This window comes from Cyrtonyx montezumae, unplaced genomic scaffold (genome assembly GCF_038088225.1).
Source record: "Cyrtonyx montezumae isolate F1298 unplaced genomic scaffold, pur_monq_1.0 scaffold_14, whole genome shotgun sequence".
Lineage (NCBI taxonomy): Eukaryota > Metazoa > Chordata > Aves > Galliformes > Odontophoridae > Cyrtonyx > Cyrtonyx montezumae.
The window spans coordinates 9000372-9015387 of NW_027071870.1; the positions used below are offsets into that span (position 1 = coordinate 9000372).

The 15016-nt window shown below is 41.5% G+C and overlaps 1 protein-coding gene across 6 annotated transcripts in view; it reads left to right on the forward strand.

Annotated features, from left to right (window-relative positions):
* Window positions 1–14744, forward strand: part of GAD2 (glutamate decarboxylase 2) — a 33035-nt gene extending 18291 nt beyond the window's left edge. For 4 of the 6 annotated variants that reach the window (XM_065731359.1, XM_065731360.1, XM_065731364.1 and 1 more), the window contains 8 exons: window positions 932–986; window positions 1681–1797; window positions 2549–2613; window positions 6464–6542; window positions 8232–8381; window positions 10106–10213; window positions 11342–11431; window positions 12079–14744. In XM_065731359.1, the coding sequence (XP_065587431.1) occupies window positions 932–986; window positions 1681–1797; window positions 2549–2613; window positions 6464–6542; window positions 8232–8381; window positions 10106–10213; window positions 11342–11431; window positions 12079–12252 (838 nt within the window). In that variant the 3' untranslated portion in view covers window positions 12253–14744. The other 2 variants (XM_065731362.1, XM_065731361.1) reach the window with 2 other exon arrangements.
* The last annotated feature ends 272 nt before the right edge of the window (window positions 14745–15016 follow it).

Consider the following 15016-nt stretch of genomic DNA (forward strand, 5'->3'; position numbering starts at 1 on the left):
GAAATACAAATTATCCCTGCAGTAAAAGAAAAATATGTCCATCTATACTAAGAACTAGGATGTCCCTTAATGTATATATTTATATATAAAAGTAAATGGACAACACTTATTCTCAGTGATGGGTTTATTTCTGTAATGTGGGGAGCCATCATATTTGTTTTACCATTGTGTATACTCTCTTTTAGCTAGTCTTGCTTGTGGCTGAAGCGAAGAAATGCAGCCTCAGTGTACAATATTTGCTCTGTTTTACCATAAATCTAATTCATTTACAGGATTTTATAAATTAGCCTTTTACCACTGTGCCTGAATCTCAGGCAAATGGTTCACTTTAAATGTGTTGCAAATACAGTATGCAGCCAATGGAGAGTGCTTGGCAGTGCGTCCGAGTCTGGACTGGTTGCTTCATCTCACATCTTGCTTCAAGCAAACATGAACATGTAATGCGCCAGTAATTGTGAGCAGTCACCCTGAAACGAGCCCATCCCTGGGACCAGAACACCAAGAGTGCTGCTTACACCAGAGCTGTAGCAGTGCTGGGGCCGTGTGGCTTAACCAGCATTTTTTGTACCTGCTGAAAGGGGTTTGGCAGGGAGCCTGGTCTGAGCACCTTGCCTGGGACTGGGAGCAGTTTTCACAGGGCTGCAACCTCTAAGAAGACTTGGACGCTTTGCAGAGCAGCCTCAGTCTTTAATGGGAGGTGACTGTGAGATAGTGTTTCTGTTGCCATCACCATGTTGATGCAGACTAGATGAAAAAGTAAGCAGGCTGAAAATGTAGACTAATGGACAGAGTCTTTCTGAGCTCTTCAGTGCCTCATAAGCCACGGGCAAAAATGTCACTTTGTTCCTTTGTGGGTTTACCATTAAGTGAAGAAATAACAGCAAAAGATGATTTCAAGACCAAATTTCTAATATTACTCTCTTTTTCCCAGAGGCAAAATGATTCCATCAGACCTTGAAAGAAGAATTCTTGAGGCCAAACAAAAAGTAAGTTTACCAGCATTTCTGCTTCCCCAACAAGAAAAAAAAAAGAAAAAACACCAGGACCGATACAGCTAGTTGGTTTGAGTTCCACTCAGATCTCCTGATGCTGCATTTCCTTTTGCAAAATGTTCAGACACTTCTGATTGTTTAAGCCCCAGTTCAGCAAGTAAGTGTAGGCACCCTCCACATTTACTTCTCTGAGTATTGTGAATGAAGTCAGCAGAACTACAAATGAACTGAAAACAAAACACAGGTGTGAGTTTCTGCATCCTCAAGGCCTCTGTGCAAAATGCAGGTGACTGTGTGCTCAGTATTTAGCAGAAGGAGTCCAAGAGATGGTCCTTGGGCACCAGGGTGCCCTGCAGATAAGATCTGCTTTACATGACATTACGTAGAGCAGACCCTTTTGTTTTGGGCAGGTGATACGGAGCAGAACTGTTCCTTTGAGCCCTTACTGTCTCATGCATCTTAAATAAATGGATGAGGCTGGTTTGGAAGTTTGCTGCCACCTTAAGGTAGAAACTGTAATATAGCTAGTATTTAACAAAAAAAAACACCCCAAACAGTAATATAGCAACTCTAGGAGCTACTTGTGGGCTCATTGTGCAGGTAGCCATCAATACCAGCTCCAGCAGCACAGGAGGAGTTAGGGCTGCTGCTGTCTGACTTTGCCAAATGCCTCTGTGCTTTCTTGTAGGGATTTGTTCCTTTTCTAGTGAGTGCCACAGCTGGAACAACAGTGTACGGGGCATTTGACCCACTCATAGCTATTGCAGACATCTGCAAAAAATACAAAATCTGGATGCACGTGGATGTAAGTATCGTCTTGGGTGTGTGGGTGAGGGAGGCAGATTCCAAGGCACGTAAGCATGAATGTCATAATTTTTTACAAAGCCATCGTATTTAGTTCCTGTGATTAAGTCTGTTACCCAAGAGCAGACTTCCCAGTCCTCTGAAGGGCTCCAGTCAAGGGGATGTATCTGTGACTGTGCAGTACTCACAGAAAATGGGATGTTTAAGATGGATGACCTATTTAGAGTGCTTTTGGCCTTCAGCTTTATCTTTAAATATCACTAGTCCAAGAAATCCATAAAAAGCATAATACACATTTGGCTCCGCTTCTGTAGCAGCTGCAAAATAAATACATAAGAAAAAGGCTACATTTTTTCTGGAGTAAGTACCCCAAATTGCCCTACAGATTAATCTAGAGATTTATCAGACTTGCTTTGCTCAGCTTTATCTGGGTTCTTGACGATAAATCTTTCTGAAGGATCATCTTTCAGCCCTGGAATGGATCTTGTGTCATTTTTGCAAAATCTTCTTTTCCAAAAAAGCTGGGTAGCTGAATTTCCGTAGGGCTTTAGATTACTTTGTCAGCCCAAATGATTCCAATTTAAGAATTCATATTTGCCTTCAACTACTGTTCAGCCATACAAAATGCCTACCTGTCCCACATCTCTGTAAGCAGAAGCAAATGGGAGAAGTCAGGCAGGTCTGCTCACAGATGTCATCCTGGAGAAATGCAGAGGTGTCCTTTCATTAAGATAATGTGTCTTGCCTTGTAGGGAGCATGGGGTGGCGGGTTGCTGATGTCAAGGAAGCACAAATGGAAGCTAAATGGTGTTGAAAGGTATGATTTATTACTGTTAATTGAACACATTTATTAAATGCATTTTAGCACACTTGTGGTTACCATAGCAGTATCTATAAACAAAATAAAAATGAGGCTCAGTTATCTCCAGGATACAGAAGGAAGGAATTATGCAGGCTGCCCTTCCAGATTAAGCAGCACTGCTCTGAGCCTTTGTTCAGTGTTACGGTGTGGCAGCATTGTGTTTTGTAGTGCAAGAAGCAGACATTTCTTGTTTGCATTTTCATTCCTTCTGACATGCATTCTTGGGTCCAGAGTTGATTCTGCAGCATCCTCTGATTCCCTGTCCAAAATGAATTAGCAGTTGCATTTCTCTGTCGTGAATGTTGGAGGACTTGCCTGCTGAGGTCTAAGTATAAAAGGTGGATGTGTGCACCTGCAGCGGTGTTAGGGCAGTCACCAGACACTGTTCCATCACTTCTGGAAGGAATGTCACCTCCTGACTGCACTAATGACATCAGGATCTACACATTTGTATATGGAGCTCATCAACATTATGTATATACACTGCTGAACATAAATGATAGCAATGTAGTTCAACATCTGAAAAGACTGCACTGAAACTCACGGAAACTTGCCCAGAAACTTTTAGTTGAGTTGTGGATCTCCTTGCCATGGGATGTTGATATTTACCTGCCTTCAAGGAGAGACAAACAAAAACCATTCAGGACTTCAGGGAGCCACAAAGTGACATGAGGCTTGTAGAGTATTTCAAGGAAGTTCTTATATGCTTGCCCTGTTTTATATTCTTCCTGGGCATTTATTTAGGCTACTTACTAGAGATGGCATGCGGGGTGCACAGAGTCCTGCTCACATTTGTATATTTTCCAAAGCCATTCGGGATTAAATTATAGTCCCTCTGCCTTTTTTATCTCTAAATAAAATTGCCCATTGAAATCGCAGACAATTTCCTCTGCTTTGGAAAGCAGACAGTGGTTCTATGAAGCTGATACACTGTTAAGACTGTGTCTAGTACTCCAGATTTCCATATGGTCCTTTAAAAGGACATACATACAAATACTCAGTGCATTAGAAAAATCTGATCAGTTATCAGTGATGATAGTTTGGGAAAAAAATGTCTTCCACACAAATTGCTGTCAAAATTCTTTGGGAATTAGAAATGCAGGCTGGGGTCACTTTGGAGAATTTTCCAAGCAGGATGCTTTAGATCCAGAATACCGCCAGAGTTTCTCCTGTGTTTAATAAGCACTATCTCCATGCAGCAAGTGGTGAACTAACGAAGTTTGTCATTCCCAGTCCTGTTCCACTGCTTGAGGGACACAACAGCTTACTTCAGTTTGTCCAGATTTCAAATGTTGCACCTCTAGAGGAGACTTACCAGATCCAATTTCTATGGACATTTCCATTTCATGGTGCATTATAGGTCTAAATAGAAGAGAACTGGAGCTGTTACTTACATTTCATGGGAGAGAAAGGAGCAAGAAGGAACAAGAAGGGACAAGATGTCCCTGTTTATTTGAGGGGAGTTGGACTAGGTGATCTTTGAAGGTCCCTTCCAACTCAGACAATTCTGTGATTTTAAGGAGGGACCATTGAATGAAGAGCTCTTGCTCCAAGTATTCCCATCCTTCTGGTAACAGGCAGTCAAGAAAAAAACACGTCAAAGACAGAGGAGCTGCATGGCCATCCATACCAACCCCTGTAGGCCCTGCATGGCTCATTTGAAGAACACCTGAAGGAAGTGTGTGTCTGGAGCAGATAGGTTTAACCACTGTCAGGACATGCAGCCTGGTGCATTACTCCCAGGGCCTGTGCAGCAGTGACAGCTACATGAGAAGATCATGCTTGCAGATGGATGAATGCTCTATTCAGTCTGGGCATGCTTCCCAGAGCTGTGGCTGACCAGTGAGAGTACCCTGCTCTGGTTTGAATGATGGCTGAGGCCCAGATTCTGCCAGCCTTGAATCTCTCATGTCATCCATTTGGAATCTCCAAAGGAAAGCTTTTTTTTATTCTGTCTGTGATCCGTAGTCAAAAAATCACATAGGTGCTTGGTGCACAGTTATTTTGGGGAACATGAGATGCTTTTAAAAAACATCTGTGGATCCACACAGCTTTCCTTTGCTGTTTCTTGCAGTCAGCAATTTCTTCCAGCATATACTGATGGCTCAAGCCCAGAAAAACTGTTGGAAAACGAGTGAAAAGTGGTGAATTTTTATTTTGCATGATTATTTTATTTTTCTGGATGCAATTGGGATAAATGTGGGGAAATAAATGACCCTGGGGTAAATTGAATGTTTTAGGCAGGTAGTTAACATCTGGCTGTTGTCAGGAGGTAATCCTTTTGTTTAAGATAACCTATACCACTACTGTTACCTAGAGGTCTCTTAAAGGATTTTTGCCTGATTCAGCATAGACACAGATGAAAATGAAAATGTACCATATCAAAGGAAATTCGTGGACCTGAGTGCATGTTCAGAATCATTATCTCTGATGTTGTAATCAGATCACTGACTCTGAGCTGATTAAAAGCTGCCAAGTACTCATGAAGCCAAGCCAAGTGGCCAGATGTTGCCTCTGGAAGACTATCGCCTACAGATTTTGCATCAGGCACTTGTGCAGTCCCATTTAAACAGCAAAGAAGGCACAGAAGTGCTGCACAGTGTCCCTGTGCATTTTGGAGTTGCTTGCTTTGAAGGAATGAGAGCAATTTGGCAGGAAATGATAAGGAGATGCATAAACCTACAACGCTGTCTCCAAACCTATGAAGGAAAATACTGCCTCATTCTTACATGCTCACTTCTGTTCACACAAATGTTACCTGTAAGTGCATTCTGAGTCCTTAGAGTACTGACATGCCCAGTTGACTCATTTTTAGCAATTTACACCATCAAAACTCAAATCACTGCACTACACAAAATCATGTGCTCTGTGCATCCTTGTCAGCTTGCCAAATAGGATGCAAATGTATACATCTATCAGCCAGCCATCACATGTAATAATAGTAATTAGCAAATAGACAGTCAAGCATAACACAAAATTAAAACAATAAACATTGTTACCGGACAGTCTGCCCTTCAGCATTTGCCACAATCCCAAATGTCTCTTCTCTGATCTATACTGTGACAGCACCTTGTTTCTTCACAAGATCTGGGCTGACAGCTATTTTTGCAGAGCATATGTCCTGAGGGGAATCAGGCTCAGGCTCTTCTGTAGAAGGCTGAATTATTTCTGTGTTTATTGCCATGGTAATTTTGTACCCGATTCTCCAGTGTGAGTTATCATATCCAAACTGAAATGAAAGGAGCTGTGAAAATGACCATGAGCACAATGAGAAAAATTACTTCTGGCCGGGTTTTCCAAGCTAGTCAGATTCTTAGAGGTACCCAGAAGTATGTAAAGGAGTTTTCAAAAATACCTCTATGAGCTTTACTAGAACCTTATGAAACTGAAATCGGTGGGAGGGAGTCTGCTACATTGCCAGCTCCCTGTCTGCACATTTGCTTTGAAGGCCTTATGCCTTTAGGAAGTTCATCAGTCAAGTGACTGTTCTTGAGAAGTTTACCCAGTGTTTATGAAGTATAGATGGCTCTCCATATACATCTCCAAATACTAATTAAGTGTAGTGGATAAGGAGTTATTCTGTGATAAGTTGCCAAAATTGTCATCCAAAAAGAATCCAGAGCTAGGTCCCTGAAGAAGGCATTGCTTTCTTACTCTCAGCTGAGATTACTTTCAGCTTTGCTTCCTCAGACAAAAAAAGGAGTGCTTTACTTCTTGTTCGTTATTATTCTGACCATTACTGAATGTGTCCATGGTTTCACCGCAGTGGAACAGTCTCTGAGCTCTGTGTGATTTTCTGTTGCAGGGCCAACTCGGTGACCTGGAACCCTCACAAGATGATGGGAGTCCCACTGCAGTGTTCAGCCCTGCTAGTAAGGGAAGAGGTACGTCCCAAAATCCTTGCTGCTCTGGCCCTGTCTGACATTTTGCATCTGACAGTCCTGGATGTTTTCTTCATTATTGTGTCACAGCTAATAGTTGCTAATGTGATGAGGGTTATAAAAGAAACAGAGACAGCGCTCTACTCACAGGCTGAGGGCTGTGGGTATGAAAGGGAATTAAAGCAGCTATCTACCAGAAATGATGGATCTAATTAATGGCAAAATCTTTACATGTCGTGGCTGTGCATTCAAAATGTCTGTAGTAAAGTTGTAGATGCATAGCTGTGTAACCCTGCTGGTTTCTGTGTAGCTGTAGGCAAAATTCCATCCTCTTAGGATGAATGCTGTGGTATGAATGCAGAATGACATTTCATCCATGATTGGAGTATCATTGTTAGACTTTTATGACAGAAATTTCAATCCAGCTCGGATCCTTATATCCACTTTGGGGCACATGGAAAATAAAAAGGGAGGTCTGAGTTCACTTGGAAAAAGTAGTACTAGAACTTGAATTATCCATCAAGCCTGTAATTTTCATATAACCATCAGTTACTGGGACAGCTGCTGTACAACCACCACTTAGTAGATCAGCTATCAAAAAGCTGGTTGCTGTTTTGCTAACAGCTGTACAACAGATTGTACACAAAGTGGTTGCACTTAGGAAGAGAGAAGCTGGCTTTCATTTGCCCTCTGGGTCAGTCTTCTGAGACAAATCCCACCTGGTTGAAGTCAGTACCATCCTTGACCTCTGGTGAGAACAGATGGTTCAGATTAGAGAAAGCCAATTTCCCCCCACCTCCCCTTACATTTTACTATCTCCGTTTTGAGTTATACATAAAGCTTAGTCTTAATGAAAAACGGACAAGTTTTGAATCGTACTGAGCTGGAAATTGCACTTTTAGCAACTGACACAGGGTAGATCTTAAACTTGGTTAAGGGCTTCACTAGAACCAGAACACGACTTTCTGCATTTCTCTTAAGAAGCTAAAAAGAAACCTCATGCTTTTTTGGGCCAGGTTCTACACCTTGTTGGCTGCTGGCCCTCCCACAGTGCTGAGCAGTATCTACCAGCCCAGAAACAGCTCTAGCTGACTCTTTAAAGGCCATGTACTCTTCTGTGTGTTCAAAGCTTTCCTTGCCATTTAAGCATCCAATCTGAGCACTGAAGATTACTTGGATAAGAGCCGTGCCTATAAAAATGAAAAAAATCAGTGGCAAGCAGAATTTTAGAGACTAAAGCAATTAGTAGAAAAGTGGTGTGAAATCTTTACATTGGTCACCAGACTGGCTTGATCTGAGTCTACCAGGCATTTCCTTGGGAAGGAGGAAAAGGAACCACAACAAGGGATAAAGAGTGAAATCCAAAAATGAGCTTATGTGTAATGATACTAAGAAGCACAGTGTCCAGAGTTTATTTAAAAAAAAACCCTTGGCTCCCTCTGGGAGTGGGTTACACATTGCTGGGTCAGGTACCCAACAGTGGACTGGGCACTGAATGAGACAAGAAAGACTTAGGCCACTGAGCAACCAAGTTTGGTATCCTTTTTCTTTTTCAATCTTTCTTGGATACATTTGAATCTTGGACACTGCTGAATTTGGGTGCTTGTAGTTTCTGCTGTGCAGCCCCTTACCCAAGGCAACCCTCAAAACAGTAGAGTGCCAGAATGATTTTTGTGTCTCTGTTTCTGTAAGGGGCTGATGCAGAGCTGCAATCAGATGCATGCTTCCTACCTCTTTCAACAAGACAAGCACTATGACCTGTCTTACGACACTGGGGACAAGGCTTTGCAATGTGGGCGGCACGTTGATGTCTTCAAGCTTTGGCTGATGTGGAGGGCAAAGGTAGGGCTTCCTGCAGTATACTTGTTAAAATAATGCACACCAGATACTGGTTTCTTTTCTGTAATCATCATGTTAGAAAATACCGGACCTGAGTTTCCCATATATAACATGAAAGAAAGAATATTATTGTTTTCTCTTTTTCATACTTTTAACAATTTAGCTTCAAAGAAGAGCACGTGATTTTGAAACTTGAACTCCATGGCTTTGCATAGCATTCGCTTTGTGTAACTGTAGGAGTCTAACAGCATAAATCATACACCTAAGAATGTTGTTATGTGCATTTCTGAAAGTAAAAAGATGTTTCATTTTAAAGACATTCAGAAATTAAACATGGCAAATTGAGACTGGAATATGTAGTTTTATTCTATGAATGGGATATGTAGTCACCTTTTGAAGGAGTTGGGGAGGACTCAGCAAAATCTGTTCTCTAAGGAATCTGAAAGCGTCAGATCTAATGATTAATTCATTTGTACTTGTGCAATGTTGCTAAGTTCTTCCCTATATTTAGTTAATCTTATTATGTCAAGTTGCCACAGATTTGTTCAGAGAAGATGACATCACTGTTTTCATTTCCAGAAAGCCTTAAAAGATCCTCGTGTGCTTCATTAAAGCTCTCCAAACAATTAGGAGACAGACATGCAGTATGGCTGGAGGTGTGGAGTTCTGGAAAGGAGGATGCAGGTTGCTGTGGCTGCAGCAGCAGTTGTACTAACTGGGGTCCCCAGGCTGCAGGCAGTTCTAGACCCATTTCTCTTTAGCTCCAGGCCTTTCTCCCAGGGCTGTGATAGCTCTACTCGGTTTGCAAAATGTGTGTACACGGAGGGATAATGACATGGGCTTTTAAGTCAGTTCTGCACTGCCAGGATGGATTTAGCAGGGACGCTTCTCCATTACTCAGTGACATTTTTTCCTCTAAACCTTGTATTTTCAATATGCCTTGTACTGCTTTTTCTCTTCTCACACCCCACTTGTAATACTAATGTTGCAATAGGATGCATGTTTCTTAAGTGGTTTATCTATTCCAGCTGTTGGTTGGCCTTCCTCCTTCTTGAAGCTGGATCCTTTGTTTGTGGCATCTCAGCTGGTGACTGCAGGAACAATCATGATGTCACGGGCAGAGGATTAGGACTTCTGCCAGAGAAAAAAAAGCAGGATTTGTGGGGGCCTTACAGACATAGCTTCTGAATTGCTGTGGTGTCAATTAGAATAAAAGGAGGAAAAACACCAGGGAAGCAGGGCAGTATTTGAACAAAATGTGCATTTACACAGACATCAGGCTCATCCCTGAAAGCACAGTTTCGTGTTTAATTAAAAAAAATCATTCTCAGAAAAAGCCCCAGCTCATCACCTCCTGAAGATTAAAGTCCCCTCTTCTGAAAATAGCCTTAAACTCACCCATGTGTGGAACTCAGCATCTTCCTGTGGAGACACACTTTTGTGCCAGCCCAGGCAGCTCTGTAAGATCCACCACAGAGCACCCTCATCACCAATGTTGCCAGTGTTATTGCTGAGAACTGAGCTGGTATCGGGGGCTCATTTGCAGAGGTAGCACTAGGGGTGCCAGTGGCAAGACCTGCATGAACTGCACACAGGAGAGCATCCTTCACCTGACAGAATTGCATCCTTAATCTGTCCCACACTGACTTCAGAGAGGTGACCTGTGGTGGGCCTTAGCTGTGTCTGGTCACACAACAGTCACTCTTTTTTTCCCCTTTTCTCTAAAGGGAACCACAGGATTTGAAGCACAAATTGATAAGTGCTTGGAACTTGCAGAATACCTATACAACAAAATAAAGAACAGAGAAGGGTATGAAATGGTGTTTGATGGAAAGGTATGTACTATAGCTGCTTTTTTCTCAGTTGGTCACGTGAACTTACTGTAGATACTGGGATGCTACCAACAGGTCACATCAACGGCACTTGATGAAACACAGTGCCCTTGTATCAAAACCTGTTGTTGTGCTGATAATTCTCTTCCTTAGGGGATCAGGGACTAGGCATAACTTACCAGTTTGTACAGCATCACCCCGCTGAACCTAAACAGTGACATCTCAGGATAAAGCAGAACACACACAGTCAGAAGCAGCTTTCAAACAATAAAAATCAGTTGTCATTTTGTAATTCCAGTGTCTGTTAGGAGTGCAGGTTGCAGTGTGATGCAGGGCTGGTGCTGCTTGGGCTCATGTGGCAGCAGTGACACTTATGTTCCCTCAAACATGTCACTATGCAGTTTATTTCCCACACCTTGCACATAATCACTGAATTTGGTCCATTGAGTCTGATGATGGGTAGAGATACTGACAGCAGTCAGAATTGCTGTAGCTCACACGTTCAGTGTAGAGGAACACAACAAAGAAAGAAACTGCTGGAAGACTGCAAAAATACACAAAATGTCAACTGATTCTGCCTTTCCACTTAGTGTTCCCATGTTAAGTAAAATTAGCTGAGATGCTGTTATGCATGCATATTAATACAGATGCTACTGGAATCAAACAGAGCAGTAATAGATTTTATTATGTATACAAAAATGTTAGACTCATGTATCACCTGTGACTGCTGTTTACAAAACTGGATTCTGCATTATTCTGTAATGTAAAAGCAGTAAATGACATGGTCCTCACTTCTAAAATATCTCTGATAGTCTCTTGCCTTATCTATGTGTTCCCTTCAGCTTCCTTGGGGGACAGCACCTATAAAATCTAGATGCTTCTCAGCAGGGGGTAAATGTATTTGCACAGCTGGGTGATGTATTTCTGCAACTGACATCCTAGGAATAAATTGCCTAAAATTATCCTTTCTGCATTAATAACAATGATGACTCTCAGTGGACCACAGTAATGAAAACCATTCATTGCTGTCACAATATGATGCATGAGAGGGGGGAAAAGGCATGAGCTTAATTGCAATTGAGATATTGTGAGCATTTCTTACAGTGTAAACCACTGTTGTTCTGTGCTTAGCCTCAGCACACAAACGTCTGCTTCTGGTATATACCTCCCAGCTTGCGCAGCATGGAAGACAACGAAGAAAGGATGAGCCGCCTCATGAAGGTAAGCAGCATCCCCTGCGTGCTGTGCACTGAGCAGTGAAGGCCTTACAGTGAGGCAGGCCCAGAAATGATCTTCAGGCCGTAGGGTCTGGTCACCCAGCTGTATTCTGGCAGATGACACTTCCACGGTCGTCTTGCTGTAGGTTAGTCTGGCACCACTCCACTTTGGTTTCCAAGTTCAGTATTCCTGAGCTGGCCTCTTCTCTAGAGTTCTTACTGGAACCCTTGGGTATGTTCACTGAAGATACATAAACAGCAAATAGTGAGTCCAGCAAACGCAGCAATATGTATGCACTCTGGCATACAAAAAGAAGATGGAGAATAACTGCAACAAGAGCCACAAGAGACAGTTACCGTGTGCTAATTGCCTGCCAGCAAGACTGAGAAAGAAGGGGGGAAATGCCCCAGTGATTTAAAGAACAGGACAAAGAAACTGGATAAATCCAGTATCTTTCCAGTGAGCCATTTATTCCTTAGTGGAGGTTAACTGCTTTATCAGTATTGACTGATCTTCACTTTAACAGCTTCTTACAGCTCTTCCTCCTTCCAAAAAAAAACCTAAAAACACCATACTCTGTTTTTCAGTCATAATAATAGTAATAGTAATCATCATCATCATCCCCTGCTTCTTGTTGAATACCACTGCAGGTGGCACCAGTGATAAAAGCCAGGATGATGGAATATGGGTCGACCATGGTGAGCTATCAGCCTCTGGGAGACAAAGTGAACTTCTTCCGGATGGTCATCTCAAACCCAGCAGCAACTCATCAGGACATTGATTTCCTGATTGATGAAATAGAGCGCCTGGGACAAGATTTATAATAACCGGGTGTGAAAGGCTGTTCCTGGACCTCTAAGTAGACAATTAAGTTGTCACAAACTGTGCGAATGTATTTGTTAGTTCGTTCCAAAGTAAATCTATTTCTATATTGTGGCGTTGGAGTAGAGTACAGTTTAAAATCAAAAAAAACATGGCTCCTTTAAAGTCCTTTCCTGAGTTTTAGAATACCTCGTTAATAATTGGCTGCACAAAAAGCTGCATTGAAACAAATGAGGAAGAACAGGAGATGTTTAAAATTTTATCCCAAATTTTAACACAGTGACTGCTTTAAACTAAAAGCAATCAGACTGGTTAATGCCAAATTTGCCCAAAATGGTGACAAAATCAAATTAAGGAAACAGGGAGAGGGTAGTGAGAAACAGAGTATACAAGCTGTTTGTTTAGAAGTGGAAGTATTTTGCCTTTTTCATAGTATTAGAACAGAATTTCTAATTTACCTATAGCAGTATTTCAAATGTATTTAAATAGGTATAGTTTTACAAAAGGAAATATATATATATATATTAAAAAACCCTATTTTGTAAAATATATATTTTTATTTTATATGGGTTATAAATCTGCAAGGACAGAAGCTGAAAATTAACTAGAATTCTTTTTCTTTTGATGGAGGTGCCTCAAATATTTATTACTGCTTACTTTAAATCATAAGCCCGCATACATTCTGAAGAGGTACCTGTACCTCATTTCGCCATGTCACATGGATTATAGGTCTCCAGGGTTGATTACTGAAAAACCTCAAGAGTACTGCAGCTCTTAAAACCACTTAATAAGATCAATTACAGTACAACAATAGGATGCTATTATTCCTAATTATGTTTCCCACTTGGCCTAACTAAGCAGACGCACAATCAATCTACAGCGCTAACCAAGACTGAAATAAGGTTGTATTTGGATGGTTGCTTTGTCCTGTGGTAAAAAAGCCTATCCAAAAAAGTCACGTGTCTGAAGTGCTTATGTCATAACCATTTCTGCTCTGAGCAGTACAAAACTGTACAAAATAGGAATTGCCTGGAATGCTTTCGAAAGAAAGCTTCAGTAAGAGGGGAAAGGCTTCTTACAGAAGTACAGGTCTGCATGATGAGGCCTAAACTAAATGACCATAATCCAAATGGCACTGTTGGAGCCTGAGTAACAAACTGGGTTATCAAAGGTTCTCCCAGTACTAGACTAAGTCCTTGTTTGCTACGTCTTTTGAAAGGGCAGAAAATGAATGAGCTTAGGCCACATCTGCCTAGAACAGCCCACGCAGAGCCTCACCAGCCTTACAAACCATAGGCACAACTCTTGCAGAACTCATTGCTGCCCTGTCCCTCACCATTAGCAGTGACTCTGAGTTGGCAGCTGAAGTTTATCTTCTTTTCCCCTTCAACAGCTGGAAATGTCGGTAGGAATTACGGGGCTCAGGTCTGTCTATTTATAACCCTATAAAAGTTTTGGTTTTAACTTTGCCTACGTGGCCAACTTGTGTTTGTAAAGCAGTATTGTTTTGCTGGCTCTAACATACTTGAAGAGAAAATAAAAAGTGCAATGTGCAATGTGGTTTTAATTTAGTCTAAAATACACAAATGAAGTATTAATTCAACGTAATATCATGAGGACATAAAGTAAGAGGAAATAGTGTCTGTAATTGTGTTGCCTTTATTATATTGATAGTACTGTTTTGTCACCTCAGATTGAGGCTGTGCACTTTAGATTTAAACTGTACAATGTTGCAAATCAACATGTGTTGCTGTATAAGCTTGTACAATATATTATTGATATGTCATTATTTGTGCGGTTGTAGTATTGACTCTTGATATTGTAAGAACTGCATTTATGCCAGTCCCTCTGCTATACCTTTGCTTGTTGAGAACCAATCCTCGTCAGCTTTGGGCAGCCCTCTCAACCTCGCTTTGGTGTGTCACCATTGCTACCTGTGGTGCATACTGTGGCAATTTGTTCTGTAGAGGAGGTGCTGATTCTGGCAGGAAGGACTTCAGTGTAACCTCTAAATGCGTCACATCCACCAGCCTAACCACTGAAATACTGAGTAGAGCAGCAAATTACAGTCTTTCTTGCTGTGAAAAAGGCAAGCAAAGAGCGTAACAATGAAAATAGTATGGGGACAATGGCGAAGGTGATCAGTAGCCTGGTTACATCTTGCATGTGCAATTCTGTTTTAAAGTGCTACGTGCATACGATGTATTTATTAGCTGTGTGTGCCAATCCAAGATTCACATTCGGTGTTCCAGGAGAACCAGCATTTTTTTCCACGTTACAATGTTTATTGCAGCCAGGAAGGAGCGGCGCAGCAACCTGTTCTTGTGTTTGACCAAAGTATCTTATCTGTGTTGTTGATCTAAATCCAAATAGAAGTGTAAAACGTGGCTGTGGGTCTTCTCATTAGCAGCTCCGGTGGGCACTGTGCAAAAGCCAGATTTATCACGTGTGCCATTTCGGAGCAAGGCCCCAATAAAGAGAATGTTTAATTGTACCCCTTTCTGTGTCTCTGGATTATTTTTTTTATGGCAAATGCATTCTGTTAATTACTGTAACATAAAAACTGTTTCATCACCAGACCCTTTTTGAGGCTGTTCTCAGAATCAGCATACAAGTGTAAATCTGCCATCTGCTGCTCCTTTACCTTATCTTTACAAGATGGATTTAGTTGCTTTATTCTCCCCAGACAAGCTCAATAATTTTTATGCTTTGTTTTGTCTTTTTATTCCACGAGCACTTATCCCCAGATTAGCCATACACCATAAT